We start from the raw sequence: 18,785 nt of genomic DNA on the forward strand, positions 1-18,785 counted from the left end.
GCTGACACTAACCCACATCCCTGGAGGGCAACGAGGATGAACCGCGATATACCATGGCTTTTTGGAGACACAGGATGATGGAGGTTTCTACCTACTACCTTCAGCCCGCAGGATGAAACGGAGCTATGACCACACAATGGACAAATACTAGGAAGATGATGCGATTCTCGATCTCGATTCCATGCTAGGCATCGAACATGACGAGCACGTCCTTTCCACAATTCCACAGAGGACGGTGCCTTCGGAAATACCGGTGGGGCCTGAAAAACGGAAGACAACTGCAGCGAGACCCATGAGCGCGGCCAACAAGGCCAAGCATAGGAAGGAGGTGCGGAAGTGGAGTAAAAGAAGAAAACCTACGTAAGCAAGTCCTGTGTGAAAGCGCGAATACGGTATTGTCTGTATGAACACGAGAAATAAGGGGCGAAGAAAGGTGTGGTGCTAGCGTCACTCTTGACATTTGAGCGTGTCGCAATGAGGTTGCGGTAAATTTACGGGCTTATATAAATTATAATGGGTTGGAATTATGCTATTTACGGCCATACGACGACCCAGCGGTGAGTATTATGATACTTGGGCGACTTTACGACTAAATAACAGGGGTCGGGTGCGGTGTGGACTTGTATGGTATCGATCCTGAAATTTATTCGAGCTACTCGCAAGGCCGAAGGAGCGAGTCAAGCAAGGTATGAGGTGTCGTGGCGCCCAGACACTCAGCCCCGTAATAATTTATAAGTCTGGGATTTTCTGAGGCTGAACATCAAGAAACTAAACATCATTAACATCATTAACTACGCAAGATGAATAATAGGGGTCATTCACACTACTCTATAACCGGGAGGAGGCCAGGGCTCAAAGCGTCCACTCGGTTCCAACCAAAATATAGGGCCATTCCGCCTTGGCCCCATCGCAGGAGAAATGTTAGCCGTTGGCCAATAACTCGAGTATTATCTGTCGCTTGGCAGACTTTGGCATGGGTGTGCGCAACATTCGACCTAATTCGGTTAAGGCATATTAGATATGACCTTTATACCGGAGTCGAGTGGTAGCTAAAAATAAATATTGCGAGTAGCGGTCACGCCTCGACATCCTTGCTCTTATTCCTGCCATAGTCCAATCGCTCCCATCTCATCACCAACCCGCAGATGAGACAGATGGCACCGCCGGCCACCACTAAATAAAACTCCCGACCAATAACTGTGGCCACGGCGTCAACTCCACGAGAAAGAACCTCGGGATTGCCAGACTGCCACACTGCTGATGATACCCCGGCGAGCGCCTCACGCAGTTCTTTTTCTGAGTACCCGTTATCCCCAATGGCATCCGTCAGCAGGTTGTACCCCACATTTTGGAAAATCGAGCCCGCAATCGCCAGGGCAATTGCAATGCCGCCCATCTGTGCCATATTGAACATGACCGCGCTGTCGACGCGGTCGCGTGGGGTCTTATTTATCACATTCGAGACACCCACCCCATGCTGGAACGAACAACCCAGACCAACGCCAATCAGTGCTTCTAGGCCTAACACCTGGGATTCTGAGACGTGGGGACTCAGTGTGCCGGCCATGGCGCCAGCCCCCGCGATCGTGGCAATTCCCGCAACGATGTAGATCAGGTTGTAGCGGCCAAAGATGGGGAGCGACGCTCCGACGAGGATGACCACGGCGATGAATACCAGAACGAAAGGAAGAAGCCGGACAGTTTGCTTCATGGCGCTGTGGCCGCGAGCGAACGCGAAGAAGAGTGGCGTGTAGTAGAGTGTGATGGCGTACGATGCGCCCGCACATCCAGACGCGATCCAAAGCGGAAGCAGGTCAACCCGACTCAGCAAGTGAAGGGGGATAGCGCGTTGCTCAGAAGTCGTGCCAATGCACCAATATTGTTGGGCGATCCATCCAACCAGGACCACCCCGAAAACTACCCAGGTCGCGATAGACGCACCAGATCCCCAGTCCCATACAGGACCGGAGAACTCCAATGCGAGGGCAAATAGTACTGGGGCCGCTATGTTAAACGCAATGCCGATGGGGTCAATCGCCATCAATCGAGAGACTAACGGAATTTCCGGCCCTAGGTATTTGCGAGGGAGGCAGAGAATGGCGCCCACAAGACTGAGACCTACCCATGGTAGGTTCATGTAGAAAGCCCACCGCCAGGTGGTGTGTCTGTTTGAGGCGAGAGCGGAGCCGATAGGACCTCCAATGACGAGACCCACAGCCCATATTGCGCTCAGAAGACCGAATAGGCGAGGTGTCTCATCGGGCGTGGCGAAGACGGCGACAAATGTCAGGTTGCTATGTTGCTGTGAGTCCTATGAGCCTAACAACGTCAGAGATGGATTGGAACAGACCTTTGGTAAACAACAGCACCACCGACACCCATGATGATCCGTCCTACAATGACCGTAGGGAGATTGAGAGCTGCGCCGGCGACAGCAGCACCAGCCATGAATATCACAAGGTTAGCGATATAGATCCACTTCATGTCGACACAATACAAGATCTTCCGGGAGAAGGATAGGACGGCAAACACGGCGAGGCTAAAGGACAAGCTGATCCATGGCAGAAGCGTAATGTTGCCGAAGGCCTTGTAAAGGGCGGGCTGGATATTGGCCACATTGCTCACATCATAACCTAAAACAATGACTTCGTCAGAAGGATGATGTGGGATGCGCGTGGCGTAATGATATAAGGGCTTAACCGACCATTAATGAGGGTTGTCAGAACAAGGACTGCAAGCGTTCCCTTCCATTTCCAGTCGGGGATATGGCTGCGAGGATGGGCCTCTAGCGACAATGAGCTCTCGTCCTTCCCTGAAGATGACATAGTGAGGTTGATGCTGAAATACGGTTCTTGGCGATCAAGGGATCAATACACGCCAGCAAAACGTATTAGACGTAAGGGAAGGGTGGTTCTTATAAATAGATATGACCTTTATAGAGCCCAAGAGATGTGGGGCATGAATCATGAAAGGAATGTACTCCATCCTCGCCTGACGGGGAACCGCATAATGTATTTCATATATCACCTCCTAATGGTAAGGCTAATGCAAGATGGACCAGGATACCGAGTACCTCGTTCTTTGTACCGGCCAGAATCTATTCTAGATCTGAACCCACTTATTACCACTTCCACCATGCCTGGACCCGCTCATAAGGACATCTAGGCCAGTGCTGTGGTTGTAAAGGAAATATAGTTCGTATCACGTCAGCCCAATTGCTGATCTACCGAGTCTATGTCCCATCTGCCCGGCGCTTGACACGTGGCACCGTAGGAACAATTTACAGCCTCGAGTAAATAATCATGATTAGCATGTCGAGAGAAATTCTGGCCCTAGGTTGGAAGCCAAGGTTGGTAGGTACTACCGCATTAGGAAGAATGTGCCGCTTAGTGCAGGTGGGGGCTGCCGGTAAGGCATTCAGATGTGAGACCATCGTCTCTTGCAGGGATAGTGGGCCCGTTGTTCATCTATGCTAAATTAAGATTCCGCTATGTTTGATTCACTATACAAGTATATGATCTTTAGATTCCTTGATAATGATCAAAAGATTTGTTTTGTTATATTAATATTGCGACAGCATACTGGTGAATTCACTGGCCGGTACATTTTTACCTACTTTTTCCAGCCTTATTTGGTCTTTTATAGGGTTGAAAATCACCAGATAAGGTTATTACTATGCTTCAATTCTTCTACTTCATCTCTCACACCATGTCCGAGTCAAAGGTGTATCTCAGCACCTCCTGTACTGGTACCACAACGCTTAACAACCTCCTCATGCAAAGTTGGTTGGTTCCAGCCCTTGTGGTACTCACCATTACAGGGCGTCTGCTTCTATCCTTCTATTCCACCTGGCATCATGCCCAGAAAGCTCGCATGGTAGGCTGTGGAGAACCCCCTGTCTACCCCGGCCAGGACCCTTTCGGTATTTCCATTCTCCTCCAGACACTCAAAGCAGCGAGAGAGAAGCTGCTCCCACAACTAGCAGAGAGGCGGATGGCGTTTCTATCCCGTCAGCATGACAGATACGTTTCTACCTTTCGTATGTGCCAGGCTGGTCGGGAGAACCTGTTCACAGCCGATCCTAAGAATATCCAGGCTATGCTGGCAACTCAGTTCAAGGATTTCGGTTTGGGTGATACACGTCGTAACGTAGCCGATCCTGTTGTTGGTCATGGAATCGTGAGTCCTTTCCCCTGCATCGGAAGTAGCGTTTTTTTCTTTTTCTTTTCTTTTTCTCTTTTTTTCTACTTCGAGGATGGTGGGGAGCTTGACTGACTTGGACCTAGTTTACTACCGATGGCGAAAGTTGGTCGCGTTCCCGATCACTGCTACGGCCTCAGTTTACACGAGATCAGATGAGCAATCTTGATAGGGAAGAACGGCATCTTCAGAACGCATTGCGTGCCATTCCGATGTTGTCTGATGGCTGGTCCTCTGCAGTGGACATGCAAGCCATTTTCTTTCGTCTCACTCTTGACTCAGCCACAGAGTTCCTCTTCGGTGAAAGTTGTGATAGCCAGATTGCTGCTATGAAAAAGCAAGCGGGACAGCCCTCTGATGATACTTTCCTCTATGGGTTTGACCGGTGCATGTGGTATCTCGCGGAGCGACTCCGGTTTGAGCGGCTCTACTGGGTCATCAACAATCAAGAATTTCGGAAGTGCATCAACATTGTGCATGCCTTCGTGGACAAGTACGTTCACTCTGCTCTGATGCAGGCGCAGCAGCAGGAAGATAAACCCCAGGACATCGAAAAGGTTTCATCGCAGTATATCTTCCTTAAAGCCCTGACTAGTACTACAAAAGACCCGGTGAGGTTACGCGATGAATCTCTAAACGTCCTCTTAGCAGGCCGTGACACAACGGCTTCTCTACTGAGCTGGTCGATCCTCCTTCTCGCGCGACACCCGGACATCTTCGCAAGACTTCGAAACGATATCCTCGAGCAATTTGGTGATTACCATCAGCCACGAAACATGGACTTTGCTTCTTTGAAATCATGCCAATACCTCCAGCATTTTCTCAAAGAAACCCTTCGTCTCTACCCGATCGTACCCTTCAACCGCCGTTGTGCCGCAAATGATACTACGCTTCCTTGTGGCGGCGGGAAAGACGGTACCTCCCCGATCTATGTCCGCAAGGGCCGTACAGTCATGTACAGCACTTACGTCCTACACCGTCGAAAGGATATCTGGGGTGAGGATGCTGAAATCTTCAATCCGGACCGGTGGATCGGCCGGAACGTCACCTGGGAGTATATTCCATTCAATAGGGGACCCAGAACATGTATTGGCCAGCAATTTGCTTTAATGAGGGCTAGTTATGTGCTAGTGAGATTGTTGCAGAGGTTTGATAAGATAGAGGATGTGAACTCTGAGAAGGAAATTCGGTTTGGTGTTTCGCTTACTTCTTGTCCTGCTGATCCGGTGACTGTGAGATTGCACCAGGCAGAGACAGAGGATTGAATGGTTTGGGCAGAATTGGGATTGGGCTGGATTGACTATTTTTATGATTTGGGGTGTTTGGTGGGATATTTGAGAATGCTTTTGTTTGGGAGATCTTGCCAAAGGATTTGCAAATTATATATATTTGTGCGAAGGTCTATACCGCATGACTTATCGCGGTAGTTTCCTACTATCATTTTTAATACAAAGCTCATGTTTGGCTAAAGTAATGTTTTTCGAAAGCCTCATCAGACACTGCGAAGATAAATATATCCTTTCATCCTTTTGCTCTGCATCAACTGTCGCACATCGGACTGGGCGGCAGACGTAAAAGCTGTTACGCATGGCCGAGGAGCAGATCATATCCTCGAAGTCAGAGGAATCAGGACCTTACCGCAGACCTTCCAGGCAGTTGCATGGAATGGGGTAATTCATTCCATTGGCCATATTACCAATATGGTCGATCACAAAGTCATGAGCATAGTGATGCGACATTTCCGGGAAATGACCCTCCATACTTCGACCGATCATTGTCGGGTCTCGAGAATAATTCCAGGATTTGCTGGCCTGTTTCACTGGAAATTCCATTCATCCACTTGTTAGTAAAACGTTCGAATTTGGAAAGGCACAAGAAGCGTACAAGTATCTTTGGAGCTTATCACATATTGGCAAGGTTGTCACTCGCATTCCATAGCGGAAAGGTTGAAACACAAGTCTCTTGTCTAATTCATAGTTCATAAACTTGGTCTTCATCTAGGTGGCTAGGAACCATACACTTCTATAGCCAAAATTACAAAATATATTACCGTCGTACGCCGTTGTGATGCTGGCGCCAGCAACTTAACCAACCTTTCAGTTGGCTGCCCCAAAAATTTATCCGCACAAGTCCATAAATGGCCTCCGAGAGATGACGACTACGGAGTACAATTTAGCAGGAGGTTATGGAATCTTTAAGATTTGAATGATACGTGAGGTTTAACTCAAACTTAAAACGTCTTTTTCATAACATAGCCGGTATTCGCACTTAGGATTCCAGAGAGGCGCTGTTCCTCCTGCTGCCAAGTTGAGGCATATTTAGACCGGATATCATACCGGCAGATCGTATACCCGTTTTATGAACGAATACGCGGGATGTATCCGGGAGTAAAAAGACTACTACTTCTCCCAAGCCTCGGATTTATATTCCCTGCCTTGGCCAAAGCTGGGCAGCACATCGGCATTCATGGCCGAACCTTGCAATGAATTCGAGGCTTAGAGATCGACCCCTAGACTCCTAGACTCTTCGACTCCTATGAAGACTTATGGAGTCCCTTGCATGTACCCCGCATGTAAACTAGTCAAGTTAAATAGCATCCCCGGATTCCCCAGGTTTCCACTAAATTTCCCCACGGGGTTTACTTAGCCTATAACATTACGCCTGTTTCCAACATTTGCACAATATGGAGAAAAAGAGCCTGTCTGACAATGACAATGACACTTCTACTCATGTGGAGAGTGCGTCTTTGAACAATGTCCAAATAGGGGTGATTCTCCCCCGAGGACCCACCGAGTCCGCCGATGGACACAATGGTGCTCCAGACGGGCAGTTACGTCGCAGCTACACCAAGAGCGGGATTCAGGGATTGTTTTCTTCCAAATATGTATTCCTGTGTGCACTATTCGCTACCATGGGGGGTATCCTCTTCGGTTATGACCAGGGCGTGGTCTCGATTACGCTTGTGATGCCTCAGTTCCTTGAGGAGTTTCCTGATGTCTCCCCAACTGCTCCAGGAGCTGGATTCAAAAAGGGCCTTATGACTGCTATCCTTGAATTGGGGGCTTTTATTGGTAACTACTGTTAAGCATCTTTATCACACTACGGACGGGGCTAATACATCTCAGGTGCTCTAAACCAGGGTTGGATCGCCGACAAGATTTCCCGCAAATGGGGCATATTTACTGCTGGCTGTATCTTCCTTATTGGCGCCGCCCTACAGACTGGAGCAGTCTCCTTTGCTATGTTGACCGTCGCACGCTTTATAGGAGGCGTTGGCGTGGGAATGTAAGACCGGAAACCAAGTTCCGTCGATCTTTGCCGTCGGTCTTTGCTCTCATTCTAATTTCCACACAGGCTTGCTATGGTCGCCCCACTTTATATCTCTGAGATTGCTCCTCCTGAGATTCGAGGTACTCTGCTGGTTCTTCAGGAACTGAGCATTGTCACTGGTATTGTCATCGCCTTCTACATCACCTATGGCACGCGCCATATTCCAGGGCACTGGTCATGGCGTCTTCCATTCCTGATCCAGATGATCCCGGCTCTCTTCATGGTCGCTGGTGTTTTCATGTTGCCTTATTCTCCTAGGTGGCTGTGCCAGCGTGGTCGAGATGAAGAGGCTCTCCGGACACTTGCTAAGATTCGTGAACTACCCACCAGCGACGAGCGAGTTCTGCAGGAATGGTGCGAAATTCGCGCCGAATGCAGATATTGCAAGGAGGCTTCAGAAAAGAAACACCCCAGCCTAACTAGCCCTGGGTTGTGGAATACCATCAAGCTACAATTGGCGTTGTATGTTGATTGTTGGAAAATGCCCATCTATAAGCGCACCCAGGTAGCTGTGGGCCTGATGTTCTTCCAACAGTTTGTTGGTATTAACGCTCTAATTGTGAGCTTACACCCCATTTCGTGAAGTTGCTGGAAACCTTTCTAACTGTTGACGTATCTAGTATTACTCGCCGACCCTATTCGAAACAATGGGCCTAGACTACGAGATGCAACTGACCATGTCAGGTGTGATGAACATTTGCCAAGTCGTCGCCTGTGTCTGGTCTCTTTGGGGTATGGACCGCTTCGGCCGTCGCAAGCTTCTTCTGGGTGGCGCGTTTTGCATGTTCCTCGCGCATTTCATCATTTCCATTCTGGTTGGGAAATACAATGGAAAATGGACTGATCATACTGCCCCCGGCTGGGCCAGTGTGTCTTTGATTCTTTTCTTTATGTTGTCGTTCGGAGCCACCTGGGGTCCTATCCCGTGGGCAATGCCTGCGGAGATCTTCCCTTCTTCCCTTCGTGCCAAAGGATGCGCTTTCGGCACTATGTCTAATTGGGGTAACAACTTCATAATTGTGAGTATAGACAGCATACTAAAAAGCTGGGTTCCTTTGCTAATTCATTTTTAGGGGTTAATCACACCTCCAATGCTCCAGAACATTGGCTTTGGCACTTATGTTTTCTTTTGCTGTTTCAGCGCTCTCTCGGGGATATGGGTATATTTCCTTGTTCCTGAGACCGCCGGTCGTACTCTGGAGCAGATGGACTCTGTATTCAAAGATAAGTCCACTGTTGAAGAAGCTGAAAGCCGTGCCGCCATTCTTTCCAGGCTCATGGAACAGTCTATGGAGCGACCTACCAGCTCATAGGTTAGTAAAGCAGGACTAGAGTGCAGCTATGATATCTTTCATGGAATACTTCATAGATTTTCTACATCTTCTTTACTGATGTAACAGTGAATAAAGAATCCGCATAGTTTTTAGGACTTTCAAACACCACAGTTCATATTTTTTCGTTCCACATCTCCGCTTCTTGTCCCCTTCCCTTCTCTTGCGCGGACAAAGGTCCGATGTGTATGTACGTAGTTTCTTTAACGTCCCCCGATCTTAAATGAGAATATCTACGGTAGGGCTTCCCACAAGATGTCTTGGGCAACCTGAATATACATGTAAATTCTAGTAATTCAAGAATCGCGAAACCTCAATGACGGTAATTTATTTTCAAATATTTCGAGTATTCAGTGTCATCTCGTCTCCGAGAGATATTTATATCAGTAATGCGCCAGCTGATGAACATCTATCAGTCCTCAGACCTCTCCGGTAATTATCTCTTTTGACACCACATCCCACAGAGCAACAACAGAAATGGAATCGTCGCTAGCAAGATGAATGCCACCAGCGTGAATGTCCATCCCCGACCCATTGCTGTCAGCATAGGGTCGATGGCAGCTGAGGCCGCGGCCGAGAAGAAAGACCGCACCATGTTGTTGGCAGCGGTAGCAGCAGCGGGGTTAGCTGTGTGCAGATCGACCAGCAGGGTAGAGGTGGAGATGAAGCCGCCAGTCTGCCCTACGCCAACGAAGAACAGAAGCACCTCTGGAGCCGCAAGAGGCGCGCCATACTTCAAGACCCAGCCAAATGCCAGCACAGTGAGACTGCCGAGGACAACGAGGGGAATAGTAATCATACTACGGGCCTTCTCGACAGAGATCGAATTCTCGGTTGTGTCTTGTTCGGGGGCAGCAGAATTGGCGGCTTTGTTGGCAGCCATACGTTGGTAGTTCCAATCCAGCAAGCGCCCTGTCACAACAGATGCCACGATAGACCCAGTACCTAGTGAGATATAGCATAGACCGATCTCAAGCTCATCCAGGCCATACTGCGCTGTGTATATCTCTGTGATAGACGAGAGAACTGTCATGTTTCCACCCATAATAATTCCCGTTACCAAGAGAATGATGATCGAGTTTGGATGGAACACAAGTATCAAAGGCTTCAAGGGATTCGGGAACTGGAGTTTGTGCTCAATAATTTTCTTTGGTGAGTCGCTGCTACCAGGTCGATCAAGACTATCCTTGTCGGAAGGATCCTGCTTGTCCCCATTCTGGCGAGAGAAGAGGTGAATCAATGGCCGATTCCATCTCTGCGCAGGAGATGATCCGTCACCGACGACATTTCGGGCTGTTTCGGGGAGAAAGAGGAGAAGAGGTAATAAGAATACACCGGAGGCGATGGTTAAGAACCAGAAGATCGACCGCCAGCCCAGATATTGGGCTAAAAGGCCTCCGATAATCGGACCAATGGCGGGGCCCATGAAATTGCCAGCCATCACAAAGCCCATCATCGATCCTCGTTCCTGTTTCGTACTGATATCGGCCACGGTAGCTGCGGAGAGTGCCACGCTACTGCTGATCCCAGAACTCTGCAAACATCGCAATACAATTAGAGCAGCGTAGCTATCCTGCAAAGCCAGTCCGATGTTTGACGCGATGTAAATCACGAAACAAATGATGTAGGCTGGTCGACGACCTGTTCTGTCTGCAAAGTCGCCGATGAACATGGGCGCAATTCCTTGGAAGATCTGGTGAAGTTATCCCCATCCGTTAACATGTGCGTTCTGACATTTGCATCAAATGGGGCATCCTTACCATGTAACTCGTCACCGTCAGGTTGATCATGGATGCTGATACATTGAGGTCACTAGCCAGCGTATTCAGAGCTGGGAAATAAATCTGGGCCGACAAGGAGGAAAAGAGACCGGCTCCAGCAGCCGTAGCAACGATGTATCTTTTTTTTGCGGTGCTAAAGGAGCTGTACGGCGGCACATACTCTGCAAGCGTAATTTCCGAATTCATTATTGTCCGAGTTGTTAGGGCATGTGTGAAAATGTCGAGATAGATTGAATGAATTGGATTATTTAGAAATTATGAGGTTCTCCCCGTCCCCTTTTCCACTGACTAATCGCAATGAACAACTCATCGTCGACCCAGCAGGCAACACCAAAAAGGCCGTAGCATACTGTGACGTCAAATTAGGAGAAAAGGTTCCACTATGAAAATCTCGAACATAGTGATCGACTACTCAAAAATTATCCAAGTGTCAATAATTACCTAGTAGTAGTAGTAGTAGTAGTAGTAGTAGTAGTAGTAGTAGTAGTAGTTTCGGGGACACGTAACTTTGCCAATACCGAGGGGCAGTTTTCGGGTCGGGAGTCAACGGAGCTAGGAGTTACCTGGGTACTCCGTAGTGGGTTGATATTCGGGAAACCCCCTGGACCTGGAGATCTGCAGGGTCGTCATCATGGAACCTCTTAAGACAAGCTCACATGGCACCAATAAGCTTGTTTGATTGGTCGTAAGGTCCCCATTGATTCGCAATGATCCACCCAAGACCCACATTCTCGGATGCTTGTTGCCCCGTTACAATCATTTATCAGATCGAGAATATACGTTACTTGGCCCACCGTTTTCATGCAGATTAGGAGAAAATCTAATTGGTTCCCATCATGCGCACTACCATGAAACTCAATAGGCAAATGTGAAGAAACATGGAGTACCGAACTAAACTGGATGTTTCAGTTCCTGCAGACAATGAACCCCGAAACACGTGTGGCGGATCTTCGAAGGTGATATGCTTCCCTAGACTTCTAGACTGAACTATGTGGTGATCTGCAATTTTCATTGTGTAATGAATTCACCTTCGTGTCCACTAATCCCCTGAGCTGAAGGATTGTGCCAACTCAAATTAGACAAGATGCTCGAGAAAATCCACACCCGTTAATCCTATCAAGTCATATTATGTATTTGCAGCAAGTGTGCTCCGTGGTAGATCATATAATCACACCATCGTATATTGTTCTCTGTACACTGTATATTGTACGGTGCGCACATGGTCCTCATTAGAGCACGAACTATAGCATTGACATGACGCAAGCTAGGGAGAGTTCCCATGGATGATCCCTAAGTGGATGGTATACAACGCAGAGCGCAGGGCGGATGCAATTACATCCGGTACATGTGAATCATGCCTTCTTGGGGGGGCCAGAACGTATAGGATAACGTATCCTTTGTGTAGATCCATTTTCGACTTGAGGCAGCGATATTTAAATGGACAGGTTCCCTCGAATCAACCCATCAATTCAAATCAAACCAACTGAAACTCTCTACAAACACTCTTGAAAATCCTTTCTTTTCCCCAAATCCGACACCAACGATACCCTCAACACAAAGCCCACACCAACATCATGGCTACTGAAAATTTTGACTCCGTGCCAACAGTCACTATCATCGGCGCAGGACCATGTGGCTGTGCCTTTGCGGCCGATTTAGCTAGCCGCGGGAAGTCAGTCATGCTATATGCCCACCCCGACCACCGTGGTGGGACGGATATGATTGAGAAGAACAATGGCTGGTTGAACGCAGCTGGAGAGATCAGTGGGAAATTCCAAATCAAAACCACCAGTGACCTCTATATTGCCATTCGCCACTCCCCTTTTATCGTAACCACAGTCCCCTCATATGGACAGGATACCATCTTGACGTTGCTGAGTCAATTCGACCTGCGAAACCATACTCTCATCATCAACGTGGGCAATTTCTTCTATCTCTCCGCCCGCTCGAAGATCAACGCTCATGCAATCCTCGAGACTGACATCTCCCCTTATGCCACTCGCATCCAGGGTGACACGGTATTCGTAAAGGGCTGCAAGAAGACTCTGTCAATCTGGGCCGAGCCACCAAACACCACACAGGTCGAGCGACTTGACCCCCAGGCCGAGCTCGGCCTCCGACACAAGGTGGAGATGATATTTTCTCAGAAGCTAGTGTGGTGTCAGAATTTGCTCGAGGTTGGGTTGAACAACGTCAACCCCGTCGTGCATTGCCCAGCAGCGCTCATGAATGCAGGCTGGATCGAGGCCACCAAGGGCGATTTCTACTTCTACGCCCAGGGAATGTCACCCTCTGTCTCCCGCGTGACTGAAAAGGTGGACAAGGAGCGCCTGGCAATTTCCCACGCCTATGGTCTCGAGATCACGCCTATCACGGCGTACATGAACCAGAACTATAACAATGATCGGGAATACTCTGACTACCACGATTTTGCTTCAGGCTCCGTGGTGCACAACAAGACTAAGAGCTCCCCGTCCTCTCTTAATCATCGCTATCTATTGGAGGATGTTCTTTATGGATTGGTCCCCTGGTATGAGCTCGGCCTGAAGTGTGGTTTGACTTCGCCAACTATCCGAGCACTTATCGAGATGGCTGCCGTTGTTAGTGGCTTTGACTACTTTGAGCACGGAAGGACCTTGAAATCTGCTGGACTTGGTGATGCGAGCAAAGATCAAGTGCTTCATGCCTTGGGTGGACCAGTGGACAATACTCCTAGTGTTCACGCATCCTTGTCAGACTCACCTATTGGCAACAGGCTGGAGTTGCATACTCCATTACAGACAGCTCAAGTCGGGGCGTGATAGGCTCTCTAACATTGTTGAAAGGTAGTCTTTGCGCGTTTGCAGTTCTCATACTTTTTCGATTTTCCTTGCTGTTTATTTTCTTGTCTATTTGGGTCTATTTTGCAATAACGATGCTGTGGTCAAAAATTAAAATACATCTGTGTACAATTTGGATCAGGTAGATGTCTTCTCTTGGTTTCACACCAATTAGACCATCAAATATCAATGCAACTGGGGATACCCGAGTCTTCTTTGGATACCAGCAGCCCCCTGTTGTGGGTTTCCAGCTCGATTAGATCGCCCTAGAGTTGGAGAAGAATGGGCCACTCACAGTATTGGGGAACTGTTTCCTGCATACAGACCGCAACCTCTTCCCAGGCGATGCTCTCTAACTCACCATTAATTATTCGAAAAAATACATTCCAAGTCGTCCAAAATACATCGTAGTGCTATTCTAATTATAAAGTCTCTAATATACTACGATGTAGATTAACGCGGTCTACTGCTATAGGTCGCCCCATCACACTCCATATTCTTCGCAGACGTGGTCCAATTGTACCAATTCACCTCCTCGTCCATGCCCATGGTGCTATTGGCTTGGTCTTCAGTGGTGAAATCAGTTGATATGCCCTCTTCAGCCCACAGCCAAGGTACAACAGCTGGGGTGGCAATTTGACTGTCGAATTGAGCATCTGGTGCCATTAAGAACTGATTGTGTGATGAAGCGATGGGATTCTCGGGTCCAAATCCGATTCCTGAATTAAGCGCCATGTCTGAATCGAAGTTCGTGGATTCAATGCTTGGCATTTCGCGCACGTATTGCCGTTCCTGTGCAGCGAGATACTCTGGCTCAGCAGTGAAAGCTGGGTGAAGAACTTTTTGAAATAAACCGCGACCAGGATGCACACTTGACGGCGTTGTGCTTGCAATTTGCATCGGTGGATTCAGCGGATTGGGAACTGCGAACTCGGGGGCGAGTGAGTGTTGTTTGGTTTTATCTGGGTGTGCCACCAGCTGACGCCATTGGTAAAGAAACAGATCTGCAGAATTTGAACCAGGTGGAAAAGGCCCAGTACTCGACGGGACTGATGCAATGGAATAGCCCTGCTCCAGCTGTTGGACAGCTTGAGAGTCGTTTCTCAGCCGGCCGAACTCCATATCGCGGTACTTCCTAGCCTTGGTCATCAGTTTTCGGAGTGGAATCCAGATGCGTAGATTCCTTTCCATATGTGATTGATTCGGTATTAGCCAGGAACTATGAAGAGCTACCCATGCCCGTTCAGAAAGAGGCGACCACGGGCGTCGAGAGATCTCTAGCATCATGTAGACAATGGAGTACCAATGGGTATAGGTCTGGAAAACCCAGCGCCAATGTCTACATGCGTGTTCGTTGTTCAGGGCATGATTGTACTCGGCGACCTCGATGCTCGAAACCAATATTTTTGTCCGCAGCTCTTCCGAGAAGTCTTCATTTGGGGAGGAAAACAACAGAGGCAGGTAGATAAGCAGAGTCATCTTGGCCAGAAGAAGCCGAGCGACCGTAACTATCACCCAGTATCTGATGTTCCCTGACTCAGTTGAGTACTGTAGAAAGTCTCGTTCAAGACCTTGGTATATCTGTTGCAACAACTGGCTTTGCTCTTCTAGACTTGGTGCTTCGTCTTTGAACCCATGAGCCATCATCTGCCGCGTGACTTCGCACATGCCGAAGGTGACTCGCGCAACGGACATATCAGTCAGGGCATTGCGAGGTTGAAGCGTTCGCTTTGATTCGGGGTCAAGGTCGGTGTCGTTTAGGTTAAGAGGAATGTTAGTATCGAAGCTCGCTTTTGTGATTGTGTAATCGGTCCCTTGATCCTCGGATGCTCTCACATCCAACACGCACAGGGTCCACCAGACTCTTCGCCGCATTTCAATCTCAAATGAACTGAAATAATCGAAATGTGTTCCATCACGATGTAATCCCAGAGCTTGGCCCATTCGGATTAGTAGCCCTGTCATCATCCACACGAACCTCGGACTGTCATGTCGGCGAGCAAGAGCGAGAAATATTGCAAATGCCTGCACAAGAACGAGGTCAGGCACATTTAGAAAATCGGCTCTTGCAAGAGCATGTTCGAGGCCTTGGCGATATTTGAGATTGAGCTCGGCTTTGGTGGCTCCGAAATTAAGTAATATCTAAATATACCAAGACGTGAGCCTGAAACCCGCATGCTTGGCTCTGTGAGAAAATTGAACGTCTAAGGACTCGGCTTACATCTTCTTCTTCCATCGAGGTGATGGCAGCGTAGTATATGGCGAACATCAAGGCTTCATTGGCCAGTGTGAGTCCCTTCATTTCACGGCCGCGCCAATCGCGAACCATATTCTTGATAGAGGGAATATGAACGATTTGAAAGATGATGTTCACATTCTCAGAGAACACTTCTAGAAGGAACGGAATTTGAGAGGGAAGTGGATGAAGATCGGTTAAATTAGGAGAAAAGGGACTCAAATTGTGCCCAAACAAGAATCCGTGACGCTCCGCGGGGGTCCGTTCAAGTTCTTGTGTGGAATAGGTCGTCCCCGGCGATGTCTCGTCATCCGAGGTATCAGATTCCCCTAATGGAAGACCACGAGCATCTACCTTGAGACCATCAAGCTACAATAGGAATCAGCTAGCCATTCATTCCGAGCAGCAATGCACAAAAAGCAAGGCGGCATACCTCGTCATTGACGCGAGACCAGAAGCCGCTGCTAACGTAGCGGCTTCGATTGGAATCCTGAAGCACCAGTCTCCCAAACTTGTTTTGCACATTAGCAGTATTAATGGAAGACGGGTTTGACTGTCGGTCATGTGCGGAGCTTTCGGGCGAACCGACCCCGGATGATCCCCCGGCGGAGTTAGCTGCTGATTTAGCCTGTTCTAGCTGAACTCGTAGACCTTGAACCAGGCTTTCAAGGTTGTGAAGCCTCTCCATCACGTCTTCTGCTACTGGTACAGGTTCTTGGGAGGCCTGTAGATTGGATACCGCGCTGTTAAGGCGGTCGAGATGGCGGGCCCATCTTGGTGGACGGTCCGTTGGTGGACGCACACACGCGATATTTGCGCGACGGCAATTGGAACAAGGCGCTCGCTTGTCGCAGCGGACTTTCCGACTTCGACATACTACACAACTGCGCAGCTTCAGGGGGGTTGCGTTTTCGTTTCGGCCTGAGGTGTCCAATCTCGCGTTTTTCTCGGCATCCGAGGCCGAGGCGAGCGCGCCGCCAAGGACCCCGGAGACAGTGACAGGAGGCTCTTCGTGCATCTCTTGGGATTGTTATGGGCTTGTTCCAGCGAGTTAAACGGGTCCAGCAAAACCTTGATTATCCTGATCTCGTTAGGCGAACGGCGAGGCCTGGAAGCGCTGATTGTCTGACTCAGTAGCGTCGATAGAGTGGGATAACCAATGAGAGAACGGCATGTCAGTCTCGATTCGTTCTAATACGAGTCGCGAGAAAAGAGCGAGGCCTGCTGCATTAGCTCGGATGACTTTCGCTTTCTCTGTAATTCACGACCAAAATGTATATTATGGAGCCCATCGTTCTGTCCAAAATACTTAAAAGAACCCATCTCTACTATCTCTTCCATCGGAATACACTCTTCCAATACCTCGCTACTTAAACAACCACAACCCATCTAGACAATGACGTCAAGCATCAAGTCCGTTGCATTTTTTGGTGCCAGCACCGGCGTTGGCCTCGCTGCCCTCAAACATACTCTCGCTGCCGGGCACAAATGCATCGCGCTGTGCCGTGATCCCTCAAAACTCACAGCCATCTTCCCTTCAGAGTCAACACCAAACCTGAAAGTCATTAAAGGCAACGCACACGATATCTCCGCCGTATCGCAGTGCCTCCAAGCCGACAATGCAGCCATCGTCGATGTCATTGTATCCACCATCGGCGCCAAGCCACGTGGAATGACTGTCGACGATCCGGACGTCTGCAAAAAAGGCGCGGCAACTCTGTTAGACGCCCTCGCTCAGCTTCGAAGCACCGGCATTACCGGAACTCCACACATAATCGGTTGCAGTACAGTGGGCTTTTCCCGCTTCGGCCGCGATATTCCTATCGTTATGATTCCCATCTACAACCTGTTTGTCAAAGTCCCCGGAGCAGACAAGGTAGTCATGGAAGACCGTTTCGCACAGAGCGGGGAATCATTCACGATCATTCGTGCGAGCCATCTTGTTGATGGCGAGTCGGATAAAACTATCCGCGTGGGAATCGAGGATCCTAAGACTGGCCCGGAGTCTAAAGCTGTCGGGTATACTATCTCTCGGGAGGATACGGGGAGGTGGCTCGCTGAGAACCTTGTCTTGAAGATAGATGCGAAGTATGTGAACAAGAATGTGACTGTTACATATTGATGGAGGTGGTGCTGGAAATGGATGAACTAGCCGAGGAAGTTTTGCTTGCTGGGATCATGGATACATATAAATTAGGAATGACCATTGTAATTAATTGAATGCATCGCAGAGACTCTCATCTACTAATTGAAAATCAATACTGTCCATAGTCTGTCGCCACATCAGCTCGAATAATCATAAAGACTAGACGCACTATTTCATAAGGTTGAAATAGGACCCTGAACTACGAAGTGATGTAACACTCACCTATCTTTCAAGGATAATGCAAGGGAAGCGGCCATCTACTATGTACTCATCCAGGAAGTCGTTCCCAAAACCACTACAATCAGAGTCGCACACTGACGAGAACATTCTGTCACTCAAATGTCTCACCGTACTCACAGGAATAACTAACCCTCATATGGATGGCCAAATAGTGATTTCTTTACAGTTAGTCAAGCTTGTTGTGCTACCAGCTGAGAGGGTCACCAGTAACTAAAGGCGACATTGACCCGCCCATATATTAAAGAGTTTATGATTCCTAACAAAACACCTGTTATTTCATATCCTACCATAGTATATACTTGTCTTTGTTTCCCAATTCTGTATGCATAGGTAAAAAAGAGGCTTAAAACTTCAGATCACTATTATCCTATCTATTGTACATATCTAATAACCCACCGCATATTGCGTCTTCGGAGTTGGGTTATAAATTGGCCCCTGTGAACTTGCGAGAATAACAAGGTGCAAAAGGCATTGCCTGATCAAAGGTTATATATAGAAAAGTTTCTTGCACAAAATATGATTTTGTTTAACCCCATTCGTGTACACCTAAAAATGCATCTAAAAGCACATGACAAGGCCGCATAAGCGGCTGACTATTCTTGTAGAAATAGATAGGATAGGTAGGGGATCAGCTGGGTTTTGACCCGTAGGTGGATGCACGAATAACTGGGGAATAATCCACCATCCATACCGTATTAGTAA

The 18,785-nt window shown here is 48.4% G+C and overlaps 7 protein-coding genes across 7 annotated transcripts; 4 read left to right on the top strand and 3 right to left on the bottom strand.

Annotated features, from left to right (window-relative positions):
* Positions 1–1,075: 1,075 nt before the first annotated feature.
* Positions 1,076–2,825, bottom strand: N7537_007956 (uncharacterized protein; the record flags this gene model as incomplete). Its single annotated transcript, XM_056899011.1, has 3 exons — positions 1,076–2,294; positions 2,351–2,633; positions 2,705–2,825. 3 exons carry the CDS (start codon positions 2,823–2,825, stop codon positions 1,076–1,078), a joined length of 1,623 nt encoding a protein of 540 aa, XP_056751087.1.
* An 883-nt stretch (positions 2,826–3,708) lies between these two features.
* Positions 3,709–5,465, top strand: N7537_007957 (cytochrome P450; the record flags this gene model as incomplete). The annotated part of the gene is made up of 2 exons (XM_056899012.1): positions 3,709–4,179; positions 4,287–5,465. 2 exons carry the CDS (start codon positions 3,709–3,711, stop codon positions 5,463–5,465), a joined length of 1,650 nt encoding a protein of 549 aa, XP_056751088.1.
* A 1,418-nt stretch (positions 5,466–6,883) lies between these two features.
* Positions 6,884–8,843, top strand: N7537_007958 (sugar porter family MFS transporter; the record flags this gene model as incomplete). Its single annotated transcript, XM_056899013.1, has 5 exons — positions 6,884–7,271; positions 7,326–7,485; positions 7,555–8,089; positions 8,151–8,549; positions 8,604–8,843. The coding sequence occupies 5 exons, from the start codon at positions 6,884–6,886 to the stop codon at positions 8,841–8,843; spliced, it is 1,722 nt and encodes a 573-aa protein (XP_056751089.1).
* A 454-nt stretch (positions 8,844–9,297) lies between these two features.
* N7537_007959 (Major facilitator superfamily domain general substrate transporter) lies at positions 9,298–10,828 on the bottom strand (the record flags this gene model as incomplete). Its single annotated transcript, XM_056899014.1, has 2 exons — positions 9,298–10,554; positions 10,622–10,828. 2 exons carry the CDS (start codon positions 10,826–10,828, stop codon positions 9,298–9,300), a joined length of 1,464 nt encoding a protein of 487 aa, XP_056751090.1.
* Positions 10,829–12,216: 1,388 nt separating this feature from the next.
* On the top strand, positions 12,217–13,443 carry N7537_007960 (NAD/NADP octopine/nopaline dehydrogenase family protein; the record flags this gene model as incomplete). Its single annotated transcript, XM_056899015.1, has 1 exon — positions 12,217–13,443. One exon carries the CDS (start codon positions 12,217–12,219, stop codon positions 13,441–13,443), a length of 1,227 nt encoding a protein of 408 aa, XP_056751091.1.
* A 471-nt stretch (positions 13,444–13,914) lies between these two features.
* On the bottom strand, positions 13,915–16,715 carry N7537_007961 (Zn(II)2Cys6 transcription factor; the record flags this gene model as incomplete). Its single annotated transcript, XM_056899016.1, has 3 exons — positions 13,915–15,603; positions 15,683–16,066; positions 16,131–16,715. The coding sequence occupies 3 exons, from the start codon at positions 16,713–16,715 to the stop codon at positions 13,915–13,917; spliced, it is 2,658 nt and encodes an 885-aa protein (XP_056751092.1).
* Positions 16,716–17,093: 378 nt separating this feature from the next.
* On the top strand, positions 17,094–17,819 carry N7537_007962 (NAD(P)-dependent oxidoreductase; the record flags this gene model as incomplete). Its single annotated transcript, XM_056899017.1, has 1 exon — positions 17,094–17,819. The coding sequence occupies one exon, from the start codon at positions 17,094–17,096 to the stop codon at positions 17,817–17,819; it is 726 nt and encodes a 241-aa protein (XP_056751093.1).
* Positions 17,820–18,785: the final 966 nt, after the last annotated feature.

The sequence above is a fragment of the Penicillium hordei genome (genome assembly GCF_028827395.1).
Source record: "Penicillium hordei strain IBT 12815 chromosome Unknown utg000004l_segment0_segment0, whole genome shotgun sequence".
NCBI classification, from domain to species: Eukaryota; Fungi; Ascomycota; class Eurotiomycetes; order Eurotiales; family Aspergillaceae; genus Penicillium; species Penicillium hordei.